The sequence below is a fragment of the Octopus bimaculoides genome, chromosome 14 (assembly GCF_001194135.2).
Source record: "Octopus bimaculoides isolate UCB-OBI-ISO-001 chromosome 14, ASM119413v2, whole genome shotgun sequence".
NCBI lineage: Eukaryota > Metazoa > Mollusca > Cephalopoda > Octopoda > Octopodidae > Octopus > Octopus bimaculoides.
This window is the reverse complement of record NC_068994.1, coordinates 46,880,022-46,901,262: the sequence shown is the minus strand read 5'-3', so window position 1 is coordinate 46,901,262 and position 21,241 is coordinate 46,880,022. Positions and strand designations below refer to the sequence as shown.

At 38.4% G+C, this 21,241-nt stretch overlaps 2 protein-coding genes across 2 annotated transcripts in view; one reads left to right on the top strand and one right to left on the bottom strand.

Annotated features, from left to right (window-relative positions):
* Nucleotides 1-16,688, top strand: part of LOC106876377 (PR domain zinc finger protein 10) — a 24,660-nt gene extending 7,972 nt beyond the window's left edge. Inside the window, exons 2-8 of the mRNA XM_014924890.2 lie at nucleotides 1,258-1,320; nucleotides 4,289-4,441; nucleotides 5,551-5,678; nucleotides 6,178-6,342; nucleotides 7,253-7,367; nucleotides 8,208-8,411; nucleotides 10,587-16,688. Coding sequence (XP_014780376.1) covers nucleotides 1,308-1,320; nucleotides 4,289-4,441; nucleotides 5,551-5,678; nucleotides 6,178-6,342; nucleotides 7,253-7,367; nucleotides 8,208-8,411; nucleotides 10,587-12,634 — 2,826 coding nt within the window. The 5' untranslated portion in view covers nucleotides 1,258-1,307 and the 3' untranslated portion in view covers nucleotides 12,635-16,688. The remainder of the gene's footprint in view (nucleotides 1-1,257; nucleotides 1,321-4,288; nucleotides 4,442-5,550; nucleotides 5,679-6,177; nucleotides 6,343-7,252; nucleotides 7,368-8,207; nucleotides 8,412-10,586) is intronic.
* A 2,140-nt stretch (nucleotides 16,689-18,828) lies between these two features.
* LOC106876383 (growth arrest and DNA damage-inducible proteins-interacting protein 1) overlaps nucleotides 18,829-21,241 on the bottom strand; it is a 3,304-nt gene continuing 891 nt past the window's right edge. Inside the window, exon 2 of the mRNA XM_014924896.2 lies at nucleotides 18,829-19,229. Coding sequence (XP_014780382.1) covers nucleotides 18,938-19,229 — 292 coding nt within the window. The 3' untranslated portion in view covers nucleotides 18,829-18,937. The remainder of the gene's footprint in view (nucleotides 19,230-21,241) is intronic.

Here is a 21,241-nt window from a genome sequence, read left to right as displayed (position 1 = left end):
ATATATATATATATATATATATAAGGTAATCTCCAACTACAATTACATATGGGTGTATGTTTGTTTCTTCTTGAGCCATGCCTGGCTCATAAGGACCGGTTTCCTGGTTTCATTGGTGTATAGGTTCTCCACCTGGATGGGATGCTGGTCTGTTGCAGCTGAGCTGCTAGATGCAGGAGGAAAGAGTGAGAGAAAGTTGTGGTGAAAGAGTCAGCAGAAGTCTGCCATTACCTTCTGCCAGAGTTGCATGGAGCTTAGGTGTTTCGCTCATAAACACACGCATTTCCCGTTTTGAGATTCGAACCTGTGATCCCTCGATCGTAAGTCCACTGCTCTAACCACTAGGCCATGTGCCTCCACACATATGGCTATATGGTTGAAAAATTTGCTTTCCAACAATAAGGTTGTGGGTTCAGTCCCACTGCAGGGCACCATGGGCAATTGTCTTCTACTATAGGCCAGGCCAACTAAATCCTTTTGGGCTAAATTTGGTAGATTGAAACTGAAAGAAGCCTGTCATGTGTGTGTGTGTGTATAAGTACTAATATTGACAGTGAAAATTTGTGTTATCTCTTTACATGAAACCTTTGGTTGCCTTGTTAACCCACATATAAAGTATATATATATATATATATATATATATAGATGTGCTTGTGTGTACCCTTTTCTGGACATCACATGATGGTTGTACATTTTAATTTTAATATGTCTGCCGTTATCCCTAAGCAAATTTGTAACACATCACTTCATCATTTCTAATAATCTACACACTTATAGGCATTTTAAACTCTTTGGAAAATATTGTTTAATATCTTTTTATTTAATATCTTCACATCTCTTTCGCATACTATTTATTATTATTATTATTATTAGGCAGGGAGCCTAATTTATTATTATTATCATTATTATAAGGCAGTGAGCTGGCAGAACCATTAGCACACCGGGCAAAATGCTTAACGATATTTCATCAGTCTTTACATTCTGAGTTCAAATTCTGCCGAGGTCGAATTTGCCTTTCATCGTTTTGGGGTTGATAAATTAAGTACCAGTTATGTACTGGGGTCAATCTAATCGACTGGCCTCCTCCCACCAAAATTTCGGACCTTGTGCCAAGAGTAGAAAAGATTATTATTATTATATCTTTATATTAGCCCTTGTGGCCAATAAAAAATTACTTTATTATTATTATTATTATTATTATTGTTATTATTATTATTTTCATTGTTATTGTTGTTATTATTTGTTTTGGATTTCTAGGTTTGGCATTTAACCTTAGAGAATATGCTTAGAAGACACAACTGAAGAAAATGGATGGCATATGTAAGTATCTTTCAAACCTCTTATGGGTTTATTAGTTAATCTGAGGATTAGAACCAATGCCCATTGAACCTCTTTATCTATGACAAGTGTGTAACAGATTGGAATTGTTGTTTAGCCCTAGGTCAACCCCGATGGAGCAGAATGATAACTTGTGATCAAAGGCCATTCAAACCATAACTACATCATCTTTACTAGTGTAATTTGCACATTACCTAAGATGGAAGAGTGTGGTTTGATGAAGATTTGATTTACTATTTCTAACAGGTCAACCGACCACATACAGGCTTGTATAATATACAGAGGTTTACAAGGTAAGTGTCTGCTTGAGTAGACTTATGTCATCTGAGTGGACCCATGGCACAGGGATTTGTGGATATTGGGATATGTTTTGGAGCATGATTCATGGGTTAGAATTTAGCCTGGTCTGCCAGCATTGGTTTTTTGTGTGAGATTTATTGTGACTGTTCAGGTGGTAGGGTTAGGCTCCAACCTTAGGAAATCCACCTCAACAAATTCCATCTGACCTATGCAAGCTTGGAAAAGGGGACATTTAAAATGATGACAATGGCAACAACAATGATGATGATGACGATGATGATAACCTCGAGCTGACCAAAGCCTTGTGAGTGGATTTTGTAGATGGAAACTGAAAGAAGATTGTCGTATATATATATATATATATATATATGTGTGTGTGTGTGTGTGTGTGTGTGTGTGTGACTGAAACAAGTAAAATAGAGAAATCATCAAAGTTAGATCATACATGATTAAGTCAAAACAATGTGAATGAATAAGCATTAGATCTGATAGTATAATCTGAATGTTAAAGTATTAAAGATACACTGCAACCACAGCATTATCTCCTGAGCTGGCTTCTGTGTACAGGTCAGTTCTGATCAACCAACCCTATGATCAAAGGTATTCCTGTTATGGCCATTTCATTTTGTATTCAGACAGAGTGTATCTAGGAATACATTATACAGTGTCTCTTCCTTTTCAAGAAGGTAGGCTATAATTAAGAGAAATTAGGTTACTATGTCTAGCAAGCCGAGTGATCACATAGAAGCTTTCTTGTTGGCTTATGATATCGATGGTGGTGATGGTAGGTGTTGGATGGTTGGTGGTGTTGTGGTATGTTGTGGTTGTGCTGGTGGGTGGGTGGGTGGTTTTGTGATTTCACTGGTGAAATGCTTATAGCAGTTGGCGGTGGTTGTGGCAGTGAGTGGGTGGTAGTGGTGGCAGTAGTGGGAAGTAATGGAGGCAGTAGAAGCAAATTTATTTTTGGCACAAGATAAAGAAAAACATCAAAAATAAACTATTGTCCAAGATGAACAATGCTGACCACCAAAATAGATGGCCTGTACTGACCAATAAAAACTAAATAAACAACAATAACAACAACAATAATAATAATAATAATAATAATAATAATAATCAGACCATTAATTATTGAACACACACAGTCCAATGAACTAAAGATTATGCTTTGAAACCAACGAAAACCAGTCTGAAACTTGTTCCTATCAAACTTGATTGAATTGAAAATTATCTTCTAATTACGAAAAGTATTTTAATTAATTAATTTTTTATTTTCTTAGTGTTTTTTTTTTTCTATTTTTGTCGTCTTCTATGTTTCCATGACAATGTGAGTGTTGTTGGCTGCTGTTGTTGCTTAGTACCAGGTCAGCCCTGGTCAAGTAGCTCTGTCATAAAAGACTTTCCACCCACGAACATCATGTCTTTTTATACATATACATATAGGCGCAGGAGTGGCTGTCTGGTAAGTAGCTTGCTTTACCAACCACATGGTTCTGGGTTCAGTCCCACTGCGTAGCACCTTGGGCAAGTGTCTTCTACTATAGCCTGTGTGTGTTTGTTTGTGTTCCATTGTCTTGATATCATTGGACAGTTTTAAAATGATAATCACTCTCATACAAGCAGTGTCATTCATTTCCAATATTCTGCAAAAACATGTCTGGCCCTAGGGAAAGATTAACTTGTTAGGAAACAAGTAGGGGTTGGTGACAGGAAGGGCATCTGGCCATAGAAAATCTGCCTAAATAAACTCTTGTTTGACCCTTGTAACCATGGTAAAAGTGGACGCTAAAGTGATGATTATGATGATGATGATGGTAGGATGTAGTGTGGTTTGAGGGTGATTTGGTTATTATTTCTAATAGGTCTAACAGGCTGTCACTGTTGTTGAACCCCAGATCAGCTTTGAGTGGGCTTACGATCAGAGGAAATGATTTATATTGGCCCCTAATGACTGCAAACTTAGCTGAGCAGTTAAGAACCTCACTTCATAGTCATGTTCTGGTTTCAATCCTACGGTATGGCACCTTTGGCTACCTTTTTTTTTTTTTATGACCTTAGGTTAACCCAAGCCATGTGAATAAAACTGGCTAGATGGAAACCTGTTGGATGGATTGTGCATGTGACTGAAAGGTCCAACCATATTACATATTGTGTCACCATTGATTTCAGCCTGAGAATTATGTTGGAGGGCACACGTGTCTGTGGAGTACTCAGCCGTCTATATGCTAATTCAAAGAGGAGGTTGTTGAGGTGATTAAACAACTGAATGCTTATCATTGAAACTGTTGATGGAAGATCTATCATCCACCACCACCACCACCATCACCACCACCATCATCATCATCATCATCACCACCATCATCACCATATTGATTAATATTTGATTATCTTCTAAAGCAGTGAGCTCCATAATTGTTAGAACGTTGGTAAAAATGCTTTTCTTTATTTCTTCTAACTCATTATGTTCTGAGTTCAAATTCTGCTTGTGTTGATTTTGCCTTTCGTCCTCTCTGGGTCAATGAGATATGTACCAGACAAGTACTGGGGATGGTTGATGTGATTGACTGTCTCCTCCCCACTAAAATTGCTGGTCTTGTGCCAAAATTTGAAACAAATATTTGATTCTTTTCTTTTTTTTTATTCCTTTAAGGGTGCCATGAATGTGGACGCAGCAATAATCGGGACTGCCCTGAACATGGACCCCTTCAAGACATTCCGGACAGGGTCATTCCTCCCATGGCCCACCTCACACTGCCAAAAGGACTAGTTATTCGACCAAATCTCAAGACTCATCCCTTAAAAGGTAAGGAAAGAAATGGTTTGACCATAATACCCTTTAAGGGGCATAGGGGCCAGTTTCCCAGTTTCTCTGGCATATATATTCCTCCCTGGATGGGATGCCAGTCCATCACTAGATTTACTCATTTTTACCAGCTGAGTGGACTGAGACAATGTAAAAGAAATGTTTTGCTCAAGAACACAAGACATTGCTTGGTCCAGGAACCAAAATCACAATGCTCATAAATTCAATATCCTAACCACCAAACCATGCACCTCCACAAGAGAAAGAGATGGTTATACATTTTCCTGCTGGAGTTGAGAAAGGTACTGTTGTTTAACCCCAGGTAAGCCCTAACCAGACAGTCCTATGATCAAAAGCATATCAACTCTGAACATTCTGTCTTTTTAGGTATGTATGTAAGACTGTATTATCTAATGTGGCCATTCCTTTTTTCAAGAATGATATTGTATGATTTGAGAGGAGATGTGGCAAAGGACCGAGGTATATGGTGTGTTGCTGTTCTCAAGAAGACCTGTCTTCCACAATAGAATCAAGATCCTGAAACCACAGTGCCATGTAAAGAGTGCTGGTGCCACATACAAAGCACTGGTGATGGTACCCTGTAAAAAGCATTCAGTACACTCTGTAAAGTGGTTGGTATTAGGAAAGGCATCCAGCTGTAGAAACCAAGCCAAAACAGTCTATGGAACTTGATGCAGCTTCTGGCCTTGCCTGCCCCTGTCAATCCATCCAACCCATGCCAGTATAGAAAAATGGACACTAAATGATGATCTGATTGCAATGTCTAACAGGTCCAGCGACCATGGTGAAACTCAATATGCGCCTATATCTAAGATATTTTTTATGTAATGTGTCTTTCCCATTTTTCTGTTAAGATGGTTGAAAGTGGGAGTGTGATTTGAAGGACATTTATTTGACTCTTATTTCTAACAGGTCGAGTGGCTACTATCAGACTCCTTCATTGGCTCAAATGTACATTTTATTTGATGGAAATGCTGTCTCTGATGTGACAGAGGTTCTTGGGTGGAAAGGAAAACTTGTTTCTTTCTGTAATTTTGTTTTAAGTCCCACTTCATCACCAACTTTAGGTTCTCTCATTCACTGTTCAGTTTCAGAAAGAGGAGTTTTTGCCAAACGTGTGATACCAGCGCGTTCTAAATTCGGACCTGTTGTAGCCCCTCCTTTTCCAGCAGATGCCAATTACACACCTGTACAGACAAATTCACTTATTCTAAAGGTAAATTCAGTTATTTAAAAAAAAAAATTTTTGATTGCTTGTTTTATTGTTGTTGTTTTAATTAGTTTTATAAGTTACCAAAAATGAGGACAGTACTTTGAACGATGAGATTGATAAAATTTTGGTCAGTTTGAAATCTATCGGTCAATGTCCATAAAAATACATGCAACAGAATATTCCTTACACTCTGTGTTTGTTTGCTTGTTTGTGTGTGTGTTATTTGGCTGCTATTTCTAGCAGGTTGAACAACCATGTAGAGCAGTCGTGGGTAAACTGCAGCTTGCAGTGCTTTCTGAATGGCACAGCAATGAAAAATGACCTTAAATTTTTTTAGTAGTGTGGCCCCTATAAAAAAGTTGCCAATGCTTGATATATCACTTCCCTTAATTGCCTCTAGAAACTTCCTTTTTGGTCTGATTAGACAAAGTGTACCATGCGCGATATACACCAATGGATTGTGGGACTGTCTCACTGTCTCTTTACCATTGTCCATTTCTAGGTATTTAATGGTGGAGAATCTATTCAGTCGGTGGTCACACTGGACATGACTGATAACGGTCAGTGCAACTGGATGATGTTTGTACGGTCAGCCTGTCTAGCTGACACACAACAAAATCTAGAAGCTTACCAGTGTGATGGAAAAATATATTTTGTAGCAATTCGGGTAAGTATGTTTTTAAATTTTGTGTGTGTTTTTGTGTAAATGTGTGTTTATATATGGATATTTGTGTTATGTATGCATGTATTTGTTGCAAGTATCTATATGGGTATGTTTGAGTAGTGGATGTCTGTGTGTGCATCTGCATGAATGCAGATTTGTATGAGTGTGTGTATATGCACCAACTTACTTGTGTGATAGATGTGGGGATATGTGTATATATATATATACACACAGGGGTTGGACAAAATAATGGAAACACCTTAAAATTTCAAATAAATTTATTTTAGTATTGGGTAGGACTGCCTTTGGCAGTAATTACAGTTTGAATTCTACAAAGTATGGACTTGTACAAAGTTTGAATTGTTTCCAAAGGAATTTTTGTCCATTCTTCAGCTAAAACAGTCTCCAGTTCTTGTACTGATGATGGTGGAGGATATCGACTCCTTACTTTTATTTTTCTAAAATGCACCATAGAAACAAGTGATGGTTGGCAACAAGAAGGACATCCAGCTGTAGAAAACTTTGAATCAATGTGCTCCCATCTAACCCATGCAAGCATGTAAAAGTAGACGTTAAAATGACATCATCATCATCATCATCATTTAACGTCCATGTGGTCATGGGTCGGACAATTTGACAGGAGGATAACAAGCCAGAGGGTTGCATCAGGTTCCAGTCGTCTGTTTTAGCATGACTTCTATGGCTGGATGTACTTCCTAACACCAACCACTTAACAGAGTGTACCGAGAGCTTTTAACGTGTTACTAGGGTGGGTGCTTTTTATGTATATATAATGTTGGGGTGCTAAAACAAAACAGCTCAATTTACCTTTATATTAAAAGTGTACGTGTGCATGTTCTGTTTGACTGTCCATAGTGACTAATCCTTGTTTCTCCCTGTTTCTTTCTTGCAGACAATACACATTGGAGATGAGCTGAGGGTGGGCTATGCTGCCAACTATGCTCGGCTGATGTTGGAGAAGAGTTGTCTGACAGTCTCTGATTCGGTCCTCTCCGATATCAACACAGGTAACCAATTTAACTAATTTAGCAAAGTAGCTAACTAATTAACAACAACAATTACTACTACTACTACTACTACTACTACTACTGCTAGAGGTACTGTGACTTTTGGCACTATTAATACTGCTGCAGTTACTACTACTACTACTACTACTAGTTGCTTCCACCACCACCACCACTGCTGCTACTACTACTGTTGCTGCTGCTGTTTTATCCATTAGTTCCATAGCTGCAATGTTTTTGATTTGTTTTACATCTGTCCCTTGTCACAGCTAATCACTGAACTGTGGGGGTAAGAGAGGGACCTGTTTTGTCAGCCAAGCAGACTGTTGTAAGCAGAGTTATGTGCCTTACACATAAATGTTCAATAATATTGAGATATGGGGACTGTGGTGGCCAGATAAGATGTTCAACTTCACTTGTCTGACTACTTGTCTGTCTATCTGTTTGTCTGTCTACTTGTCTTTCTACCTGTCTACCTGTCTATCTACCTGTCTGTCTACCTGTCTGACTACTTGTCTATCTATCTGTTTGTCTGTCTACCTGTCTTTCTACCTGTCTACCTGTCTATCTATCTGTCTGTCTACCCGTCTGTCTACCCATCTGTCTACCTGTCTTTCTACCTATCTGTCTACCTGTCTATCTGTCTGTCTTTGTATCTATTGGTGTATCTACCTGTGTATCTACTTAAGTGTCTACCTGTCTGTCTCCCTGTCTATCCATCCATCCACCCATCCATCTATCCATCCACCCATCCATCTATCCATCCATCTACCTACCTATCTGCCTGCTTGTCTTCCATACTTTCTTTCCTTTTAATATGATTCCTGCACTGTGTACCTCCAGGTTCCGGCATCAGCGAGGACTCCAGTGTTGAGTCTCACACCGTACAACAGGATAACTCATATGATGAAGGAATGGAGACTGTTTCCACGGAGTCCGATGTCAAAGGAGAACTGCCTCAGCTACCATTTCCTTCTGATGTTGTTAGAGTCTTGGAGAGAAGTCGACCACGACGGCATTTCAGTTTCACTTCTTCACGCGCCACCGGTCAGTCTTCAACTCTGTTCCTTTTATCACCATCATCATCATCATCACCACCTTCATCACCATCGTCATTATCATCACCATCATCACCACCACCATCATCATCATCATCATCATCATCATCTCCATTTTTGGACAGTTTGATAGGATCTGCCAAGCCAGAGGAATATGTCGTCCTCCAGTGATTCAGTTTTGGCATGATTTCTACTGCTGGATACCCTTCCTAACCCCAAGTACTAGGTGCTTTTTCTTTTTCATGGCACCAGTACTGGTGAGGTCACCTTGTAATTGGCAAGACTAAAGAGCCACCAGGACCAAAAGGAGAATCCGGGAGAGTGAGTGACGTTTTTTTAGGTGAGGTGGTGAAAGAGGGAGAAAGCATGATGAGAGGGGGTAGATTTATTGTTGGGAGGGCATGGTAGTGGGGTGAGTAACAGAGTAGATGCTATTGGAGAGAGGGGGAGTATGAAAGGGGAAAAGGGGAAGGGAAGTAAAAGGAGTAGTGTCAGGGTTTAGTGGAAAAGAGAGAGAGGGACCGAGTGGAAGGGTAATCGAGTGGGTTGTGTAGGAGTACCCACTGCTATTGTGTAAGTGTAAACATGGATGTGAGGCGAGGGAGGAAGGAGAAAGGCTTGAAATAGAGAGAGAGAGAGATGAGGGTGGTGAGGATCCAGAGAGGTGAAAGGGAAAAGGGTCAGTCTACCTGTGATTCATTCAACTAAAATTCCTCAAGGCAGTGCCCCAGCATGGCCACAGTCTTATGACTGAAACAAATAAAAGAAAAAAAGAAATACACACACACACACACACACACACATAATTGTTAAAGAGGACAACAAACATATATATGTGATTGATATTAGGAAGGGTTCCCAGAAACCAGGCCACAGGCCACAGTAGATTTTGGAGCTTGGCACAGTTTTCTGATTTCTCTGATCGTCTCAAATCGCCCAACCAATGCCAGCATGGAAGGTTGGTGTTAAATGATGATGATGATGATGATAATTATGATAATATACCTAAGGGTTTTTTTTTTTTATATAGTTTCCATCTAACCTTTCACTCACAATGTATTGGTCAATCCAGGGTTATAATAGACAATTGTACTTGTCTGGGGTACCATGCAATTGGACTGAACCTGAAAGCATGAGGCTGCAAATCGAACTTAGCCCTACAGTCAAGTGCATGTGTGCATGTGCGTGCGTGTGGGCGATGTGTGTACATATGGCATTTTCATAGCACACACTGACGAAGCTTGATATACAAGTTATAAAGAAATCCAAAGAAGAAAACATAGGTTTTATTTCATCAACTTCATATTAATATAAATGCTGCACATGTCTAACTGTCAATGTTGTTCTTAGAATTAAAATACTTTTTTTTTTTTTTTAAATAAATTTTCTCTAAAAGAGTTTACATGAGTTACTTCCCTTCATAATGTGAGTTATCAAAGCGAGAATATAAGCTCACTTCAAAACTTCTTTCGATAATGACTTAATTAATAATACATATAATATAGTGAACACTATAACTTCAATATATCAGAGCTGTATCTATGGAACTATTATTGTATTCAGACTATGTCTATAAGTAACTAATCACCATTCAACAAAAGAACAAAGGCAAGGGGGACAACTCAATATAAAAATAATTTTTTGTTAATGCGTTGATGTTTCCAACCAACACAGCAAACATTTTGTGGTCGTTTTGTTCCATCCTCTACATCCACCCTGCCCTGTGCAATCATCTTATTTCCTTTTTCGTCATATAGGTTTTGCAACCACCCGGTTTCAGGTTCAGTAACATTGCACAACACCTTAGGCAAGTGTCTTCTACTATGGATTTGCTTGGCAGAAACTGAAAGAAGCGTCGAGCTGGCAGAAATGTTAGCGCGCCGGGCGAAATGCTTAGCGGTATTTCGTCTGCCGTTACGTTCTGAGTTCAGATTCCGCCGAGGTTGACTTTGCCTTTCATCCTTTCGGGGTTGATAAATTAAGTACGAGTTATGCACTAGGGTCGATATTTGACCATACACACAAACAAAAGAGAGAGAGAGAGAGAGAAAGAAAGAAATAGTGAGAAGAAGAGAAAGAGAGAAGTGATATGAGGTAGGTAAGCTGTGGTAATGTTTTTTAAAAGAATGTGCTAATAATTTGTATTTTTTGGTGTTGTTTGCAGGTTCAAAGAGTTCAGTCGCTGCAAAAGTTTGCAAAGAAAACATCTCTATTGACAACGTCATCCATGGTACCAAAAGCAAAGAGTTGAAAATTGAGAGAAACGTTGACGTTTGTTCAAGTGCAACTCCACTGGAAGCTGGTGGCATTGGTAACCAAAATCTGAAACGTGTCACCCGGTCTTCTAAAGCAACGTTCGGTCAGATGTTACTTGGCAATAGTGACACAGACGACGTAGGTTCGAAAATTACCAAGCTAGCCTTGATCTCTCCGCCTTCAGTGATGAGGAAACGCAGCCGGAAGAATGAGTGTGTCTCGTGTAAGCTGGAAAGGAGGGGAGGCCATGGTGGAAGTAAAAACAATAACTGTAGTTGTGGCGGTAGTGGAAGAATGTGTGCACATGGACGGAAAGTGTTGCATCGATGCACAACCGAAAACTGCAGTAAAGTGTTCGTGTCAAAGTTCCTCCTTGATCGGCATATGCTCATTCACAGTGCACCACGAAACCACAAGTGTTTTTTCTGCGAGAAGTCTTTTGGCCGGCGTGATCACCTGACATCACACCTGAACACTCACAAGCCGGACAAGCCAACATGGGTGTGCAAACAGTGCGGCAAGCAATACATATCCCGCTTTATGCACAAGACACACATGGCAATGCATGCAGCAGAGAAGGGTAAGATTAACAACTGTCCGATCTGCAATAAGAAATACGACAACAAGGATGATCTCTTACTACATCTGAAGATCCACGGTGGGATCGTTTACCCGAAGGGCCTCGACAAAACCCATAAGTGCATGGAATGCAGCAAGGTTTTTACAAAGAGGAAAGACATGAAACGTCATCTGGTAGTACATTCTCGCAAGAAGGAATATAAATGCATTTACTGTTCGCAGCTTTTTAGTCGTCGGGGTCATTTGAACCTGCATTTCCAGCGGTTCCACAGCCACCCGGCAGACTGCGGAGAAATCTGTAGCAGCAGCAGCAGTAGTGTCAGCACAAATGCTGTTTCTTTGCCAACTGAGTTGTCAGAGTCCTGTCACCATGATGCCAGCCGAGACGAGCCTCACCTTACCAATGTGTTGATTCCTGATGCCAGTAACGACAGCTTGGTTGCTGAGACAACAAACACCAATCCAGTCAGTGCTAGCAATGTTGCTATGGCAGCAACATTGCCCGACTCAAATTCAACAAAATGTGACGATGATGAAGATGATGATGAGGATGATGACGATGACGACGACGACGACGATGATGTAGTAGGTGATGACGAAAGTAAGATGTCACCCCCTCCACAGACTGCCCTCTCTCGGTTGTCCATTTCTGACAAAGACTTTTCTCCTGAAGAAGCTGAATCAATGAAATTGTACAAGTCCAGTTTCAATCCCACCCTTTTCTCCAAGAATCTATTTGAAAAAGCGAGTTGCAGTGAAGTCCCAGGGTTGTCACCAGACGTCATTCAGTATGTCAGCACTGATTCTAGTCAATCAACTACTTCCAGAGGAGTTCCTCGTCCAGCATCAGGCACTGTCCCACCATCATCCCCTGTCAGTAGCCATCAACATCAACAGGGGTGCAGTACTACCTATCCCTGCACACCTGAGAAATCTGGTTTGGCATCATCAACTGCAACTGTTTCTCCCCCACTGTTGTCCTTGTCAAACATTGAAACTACAGAACAGCATTTGTATGATGTACAGAAAAAACAGTTATACACCCCCGGTACAGTCCCAACAGCCACATCACTATCAGATACCCAGTTGAACAAGGACAGCTTACTGACTCCGTCTTCTGCCTCTGAGTTTGACACCACCACTGCCACTGGAGCAAAGTCACAGCATGGAGAAGGAGATAGGCGCTTGGCAGTGTGCCAAAAGTACCTGGAACAATTGCAGCTGTATCGTGAAGGACTGGCACCTCAACCCAACCAAGATAAAACCCCCTCAGCTCCAGACGTCACATGTGAATCTTCGTCCTTGATGTGGCCTGCTGATGCCACAGACAGCAAGCAATTGTCCATTGCCGACCATACGAACACCAAATCATTTTAAACCGATGAATCAACACTCGCATAGCAACAACAACAATAATAATAATGTTGATGATTGATGATAATGACAACAACAAATTGTTATAATAAAAACGACTAATCATTACCAAAAATAACATTGATAATAATAATAATAATAATAGTAATAACTTTAATAACAAAGTCTTATAACTTAATCATGAGAACCACAAAGGCTTTTGTGGAAAGAACAAAAGCATAAATCACTCCCGCATTTGACCAGCATTTATTTTCTTGATGATTTTGCTGGTAGTGTGTATGGGTTATATATATATATATATATATATATATATATATATATATACATACACACACGCATACATACATATATGTATATATATATATATGTAGATGGAACTAAATACTGTAAGATATCTTTAACTTGGTTTGGATGGGGTTATGTCATTTCTCTCACTCCGCTATTTCTATCATTGTAATAATCATTTCTTATTTTAGTACAGGGCCAGTAATTTTGAGGGGACAGGGGGGAAGTCGATTCCATTGACCCCCTAGTGCTCAGTTGGTATTTATTTTATCGATCCTGAAAGGGTCGAAGGCTAAGTCAACCTCAGCGGCAGTTTTTGAACTTAGAATGTTAAAGAACTGGAAGAAATGGTGCAAAGTGTTTTGTCCAGCACGGTAACGATTCCGCCAGCTTGACAACTCATTTTATTAATATAATAATAACAATAATTAGAGTTATTAATATTTCTAAGTCTCTCTGAAGGAGACTACGGCAGCGGTACTGGAAATTAATAGTTATCGCCAAGCCAACATGGCAGTCCCAAAAATAGGACGAATGCTGCCGTGGATTATCTCCAAGAGGCCATCGCCTCTAGCTAGCTATGTGACACATGAACCTTTATAAAGGACACAGGTTCGTGTGTCACATAGCTAGCTAGAGGCGATGGCCTCTTGGAGCTAATCCACAGCAGCATTCATCCTATTTTTGGGACTGCCATGTTGGCTTGGCGATAACTATTAATAACAATAATTGTAATTAAGAAAAAGATAAACCTACCGTGTCAGCAAACTATTTTGGAAAAGTGATATATGATTAGGAAATGTCTAGCTGTTTTATAGGGACAAAAATTATATGATATACAATAAAGGCAGGCGAGGGAAGGGTCTTACTTGTGTGGCTAGACTTGCTTGAAATAGCAACCAAATCTCTGATAAATCACGTTGTCTAAAGGACACATTGCACAATGCCTTGTCTTGGCTTCTCAGTTCCTTGTTTGAGTTGTAGGGGTGCCGTTGTGATGTAGTGTAATTCTTGGGCATATTTTTGACCTGGTGCAGCCCATCACACTTCAGATGTGATCTTGGTTGATTTCTTCCAAAAGAGAGAAAGTCAGACAGACAAAAAAAAAAAAAATTAATAAAAGGTAAATTGACCCTGGCGGGGTTTGAATTTGAGCTGGAATGATTACCACAAGCAATCTATCTGACACTCTAATTGACACTATCAATCAGCTGCTCAGATTACATAATGTAGTCCAAGATATACCATGTCTAGAGAAAAAAAGTTTCAGACAAACAAAGGATGGGGTAGCTAAGGCTGGAACACTAGACCATGGATTTGCAGCAACAACAGCAGCAGCAACAGCTTCACAAGTTAACAAGGAACCAAATCTCATTTGAAATCACACATTAGTCTGAAAAAAAAAAAGACCAAATATGGGATGGTCATGGTTGGAACACTTTTGACCAAATGTCTGCTGGACGAAAACTGATATGGGCTTAATCAAAAACTATAACAGGAGCTAGACAGTATTGTACAGTCAGGAATTGACATTCACCATAAGCCTGTATAGACGCACACACACGCACCACCACCACCACCACCACTGTCATCATCATCAAGGTCATCATCCTCATCATCATCATCATCACCATCATTATTTAATGTTCGCTTTCCCATGCTTGCATGGGTCTGATGCAATTTGCTAGGACAGGTTTCCTCTGGCTGGATGCTCTTCCTGTTACCAACCCTTACCTATTTCCAAGCAAGGCAATATTTCCCCATTTTTTTTCTCACAGAAAACTGGTATGAACAACAACTTTATGATGGTGATGCTCGTTTATAGCCATGGTGTCAAGACAAGTCTACACACAAGCATACAAATACACACACACACATATAGGGTGGCCCAGGAGTAACTGAACTCTAATTATTGTTAAAGGTTACAAATAAATGGAACAGAAATTTTTATTACACAAGGCTACAGCAAATGTTCAAAACATAAACCATTATTTGCAACACAGTTTGGACATCGTTCAGTAGTTGAATCAGTTACTTTTTTGCACAATTCCAGTGCTCTATTTCAAATCATTGAGAGTTTTTGGTTTAGCACTGAAGACCTGATTTTTGAGTATTCCCCAGAGAAAGAAGTCTGGAGGACTGAGGTCTGGGGACCTTGCAGGCCATTCCATGGGTCCTGTCCATCTGCCCAGAAAATGTTCATCAAGCAATATTCAATAAATTCAATAGGGTTTGGTTACTTCTGGGCCACACTGTGTATTTCAGTTTCTGTCTACCAAATCCATTCACAAGATTTCATCCCATCCTGGGCTATTGTAAAAGACACACACACACAGGGTGTCATGTAGTGGGACTGAACCTGAGACCACCACATGGTTGGGAAGCAAACTTATCACCCACACATGAAATATATTTATATTTTATTTTCCCTGTATCTAAGGGACGTGAGCACTTTCACACACACACACACACCACACACACATGTACACTGACACACACATGCATATATATATACACATGCATATACATATACACATGTATATGCACACATATATATACATATTTGATTGGTATTTATATATATATATATATATATATATATATTACATACAAAAATAAGAGGAATGACCAGCAAAAGTGGACTCCTATATGCTAGAAATAGATGCCGAATCATCTAACCATGAAGAATATGTTCTCAGTAAAAATTTCAGCGAGACAACAGACTGTAAAAGGGCAAGACGAATGAAAAAATACTAATAGAACATATTCTTCGTGGTTAGATGATTCGGCATCTATTTCTAGCATATAGGAGTCCACTTTTGCTGGTCATTCCTCTTATTTTTTAAAATATGCTAGACCACTGGTTTTAATTGATTAATATTATTATTAAATTTTATATATATATATATATATATATATATAACATGCATCTATATTTGTGTGTGTGTGTGTGTGTGTGTCTCCATGGTGACAGCTACGTCTACATGTCTGAGGAAACACCTTCCCATTATTTTTACTATCTCCACTACCTCTTTTTCTCTTCTCACCTCCATGTCACCACATGAACATTTCATCAAGTTGCACATGTAACCATTTCCATCCTCCATCTATCCATCCGTTCATCCCTGTATGATTTCACCTTTCGCTCCATGATCTCACCCACCCCTCGCGACACACTCATTCACTCATGCATGGCAACCCGATTCTATGTAACCAGCAAATGCTCCTGCCACGGCACTGTATGCATTTGTTGTTGCTGTTGTTGATCAGTCTAGACTCATCATTTCTAATGATAATAATAATAATGATAATGTAATAGTAATTACAGAAAATAGAATGTTGATGATGATGATAAATAATGATAATCATAAACTATGATAATGATAATGTCAATAATGACTGGAAAGATAATGATGATGATGATTATGGTAATTACAATGATGATGATGATAAAGATAACTGATAATGATGAGGACAATTATAATGATGATTAGGACTAAGGTGATTACAACTATGCTGATGACAAAGATGACAATTTCAACAATGAAGGTGGTGGTGATGACAACTACGACAATGATGAAGTCGATAAGGTCGATATTGATGACTGATGACAGTGACTATGATGATGATAATGATGATCATAACGATGACAGATAATCATGACAACTCCAATGGCAGTGATAACGATGACGACGTCGATGGTAATGTAAACAAAATTTTAAATAAACTAAAAGAAAAAAAAAACACAACCCTCTGTTTGCTCACAGATTTCCCTTGTTTTTTTTTGTTTTCTTTCCTATTTCCTTATTTTATTTGTTTACTAAGTTTTAATCATTGGTCTGTGGCCATACTGGAGTCTCAATTTCAAAGATATTTTTTTTTTCTGGAGCCCTTGGGCCCATAAGTTGGTTATCTGGTTTCCAAGGTGTAAAAATGATTGAAATTACAACTTTACCCCCTGTTGCAAGGTTTGTGGCCATTTTTGAGGGGAAGGAATCAAGTTGATTACATTGCACCCCCACCCCCGCCCCGTACTTGACTGGTATTTTATTCTATTGAACCCCCGAAGGGATGAAAGGCATAGTTGACCTCAGCAGGATTTGAACTCGGCATGTAAAGAGTTTGAAGAAATGGCACTAAGAATCTTTGTGCTATCATATATTTCTGCATGTGTGTGTGCGCACACATATCTTTGTCAACGTTTGATGACTGGTGTTGGTTTGTTTATGTTCATGTAGTGTAGCAGTTTGGCAAAAAGAGACTGATAGAATAAAAAGGAAGCACAGGGGCTTATTTATTCCACTAAACCACTGGTCCTCAAGTGGGGTTCACATAAGATTTTGGTGTTAAAATGTATGTACAATAACTTCGATGATATTGAGTCATCTCATAAATAATGTGGTTTTTTTTCAATTGCATGAACTAAAAGTTGGAGGGGGATGGGATAAACTACCTGCATCAACTTGCTATAAAAGCAGGTAGTAATTTTACCTTATTCTTATTCTTAGTGCAAATTTTGAAGAGTGCTGTTCGATTTTTAACAGATATTTTTTCAAAGCTATAATGGAAGTGACAAAGGAGCATATTTGGCATATTTTGTTTTGTGAGTTCAATAAATGCAACGACGCAACAGAAAGTGCAAGGAATATTAATGCAGTATTTGGGGATTGGACAATAAGCGTACGCCAGTGTTAATGGTGGTTCCAGAAACTGCAGCCTAGAAGACAAACCTCATCCTGGAAGATCTGTAGAGTTTGATGAGGACATCCTGCAAACTTTGGTGGGACAAAATCCCATCGTAACAGTTGAGGAACTAGCAGAGAAGCTTGGATTTGGTCTTTGAACCAGTCATTCACATCAGCGCTAGAAGAAAAATGACTATCTTTGGTTTCAAAATGAAAGGTGTTCTTCCATCAGGATAATGCTTGATCACATTACAACAAGGATGACATTCCAAAGGCTGGAGCAGTTTGAATGGGAAACGATGCCCCACCCACCATATTCGCTAGACATTGCCCCATCTGATTATCATTTATTCTGCAGTCTTCAAAATGATTTGGACGGAAAAAATATGAATTCTATAGATGATGGATGTCAGAACAGTACTGAAGGAGTATTTTTCATCACGGATAAGTGAATTTTGGAAGAGGGCCTTGGAAGTCTACCAGATAGATGGAAGAGCATTGTAGAAAATGAAAGAGAGTATAGTTTAGATTAAAAAAGAATTTTGTTTATCTTAATTTTGAAAAATAAAAGAAGTGTTTATGGGATGACTCAATATACAAAATATTTTAATTTTTTTACACAGTTCCTAATAACATTTAATTAAAAAAATATAATAGGATTTTTTAAATATCAAATAGTAATGAGGGTCCATCCAAAGGTAAAAAAATTGTTGAGGGCCACTGCTCTAAACCCTTCAAGGTGGTGATCCAGTATAGCCACAGTCCAATAACTGAACCAGTAAAAGTATAACAAAAAAACAAAAACAAAAAAAAAACTAGACTACTGTAAGATCTCAAACTCTAAGGAGGTAGAGAGGCAGTCAGGTTTATCAAGGGGACAAAGGGTTAAGATGCTTGTGAACTGAAGGTTCGAGCAAATTCTTAAAGAGGAGCTGCATGACTACATATTTCTAGATATAGTGAATAAAAGAAGTGATGGTCATCATTAGAATGTTTGAACACAGATCTGCAGGATCATAGCCAACTTGGAGGCTAAACAACAAGGGAGCTTCTGTATGGTGAACTGACCTTGGTGGAATTTGAACTTAGACCATAATAAGAAATAGCAATCACACCCTACTATCTTAAAAAAAAAAAGGAAAAAAAAAAGAGGTCATGGTAGGAATGCCTTTGATCATAGTTTTACTTGATCAGGGCTGACCTGGGTTTAAACAATAACAACACATCTTTAATTTTCGTTTTTTTCTTTTTATTTTTGTTCAATAAATAAATGTAAGTCCTAATTACACGATTCAACACAGAACACATTTCAAACATTGTATAAAATATATTTAATTTAAGATTCTTTATTGCCCATCGATAACCTGGCAGTAACTTTTGCCATTTTCTCAGCTTTCTTCTGTTGTTTTGCTGCTTTCTTTTCTGCAGCCTCTTTCTCAGCCAACATTTGCTTGAATTTTTCGTCGCGTGGGTCCACCGAATAACCAAAGTATGCTCGTGCCTCTTCAAGAAGCTTGGCTTTCTTTTCTTCCTGTTTCTTCTGTAACAGTTGTTTCTGTTCAGTCTGCTTATGAAATTCGGCAATCAATTTTGGCATAGCTTTCATATTCTCTTTGATTCTCTGCTCTCTGTAAAGGATAAACAAATAACAGAATTTTAATTACAGAATATAAAAACAAAAATATCTATGTAAAAAAATCTTAATCCTAAACATTTAAATTATAACAGCGAGAACTACATTGCCTTTCATCCTGCCAAGGCCAAGTCCTGGGTTCTGAGTTAAACTTTTGAAAGTGGTATTCCAACATAGTCACAATCCAATGGCAATTAAGAAAGTAAAAATAAATTTTAAATCCAAAATACTTAATGGAAATTTAATAGCAGGAATATGGCTCCTAGTTTCAGACTCAGTTCCACTGTGTGGAACCATTAGCAAGTGTCTTCAACTATAGCCCTGGGCCAACCTTTGCTATGTGAGTGAATTTTTTAGACAGAAGCTGTGTGAAAGCCAATTCTAAGTATATATATATATTATTTATGCGTCCTTTCAAACCCTAGCCAGGCTCATGGGCCCGGTTTCCTGGTTTCTATGGCGTATGTGTTCCCCCCAGCTGGACAGGACGCCAGTCCATCGCAGCATTACTCAAGAAACAGGAAGAAAGAATGAGAGAAAGTTGGGGCGAAAGAGTATAACAGGGGGTCACCATCTCTCTCTTTCTCTCTGTATATATACATTCTGTACTTACACATGTATAAGTAGCACTATTTATATCTGATTTTAACTGAAAAAACTGGGATGCAACTTATACACGGAGCAAAAAGATAAAGCTTAATAGTTGGGAAAAAAAATTTATACCAAGATTTAACATTAAATTAGCGGCGTAACTTATACGGTGTATGTATGTATGTATATGTATATATATATGCATAAATAAATGTTTAATAATCGTGAAAACAAATTTTAGGAAGCAGTTTGGCAATGATGGATTACCTCCCTTGAATTCAATATTTGTGTCACGAGGGATCACACACACTATTCTAAAATAGCTTAACTAAAACTGTGTCAAAACGAGAAAGCAACCAAGGTCAATGTTTAGGGGTCATTAAACCTTATTTCTTAAGCTTGATGTCACGTTCGATAAAATTTAGTTTCATATTTCTATTGTTACAATTGGGGTGGGGGGTATAAAGACTCAACAGGAATAAATAAAAATGAATGGCCTAGTTACTAAAATGCGATATTACAAATAAATGTTTATATAGTGCTTGCAAAGGGCCTTAACTGGTAGTTTGCCGATTCAAATTTATAGTCAATGAATTAAGAAAATTACCCGAATGGACACGAAGTTTACTAAACATCTTTGATAGTAATAATTAGCGGCAATTTAAACAATTTAAAATGTATTATAAAATATTTAGAATATATAAAAAGCTCAGGATAGTCTAAGCTGGGCATGGAGCGCGTGTAGACTGACACGTGACTAGATGGACAAAATATACACTTGCTGGACCTGCTAGAGATAGTACTCAAGTTAGCCTCAGATCACATAATATCGTCTTAAATGAAAGACGACAAAGTGTACAATACGATCCTCGATACACCATTGTCTAATTGAAAGTTGAAATTATCCCGCTAAAAAGCTTTTTAAATCATAGTTCTATTTAAGAAGGACTGTTCTAGGGTCCACGCTGCCAAATTTTGATTACACACACAATTTTATATATTATATAAAATAGTTTGGTTCGGTCCCATGCAACTTAAAGTTTCGTAGGTCTAATATATTTATATACATGCATGTTTTACACACACATACATTTATATACGTATGTATATATATATGTCACTTAAATGGTCAGCTAACAACGAAAATACGTGAATAAGATCCACGCGACTTTTTCCCTCCTGAAATTTGTTCTTCGTAATCATCAAAGTCTTTTCAATATTGTCTGTGTAATAAAGAGGAGCCTCAACATCATTCTTCTATTAGTCACCTACTCGAGTGAGTACACAACTAAAATACACAGCGAGTTCTATAACTGTAGCATCCTTTTGAATTGCTTGTGTTATTGCATGGTCAAAGGTGAATGAATCATTCCAGTAAATATATATATATATATATATATATATATATATATATAT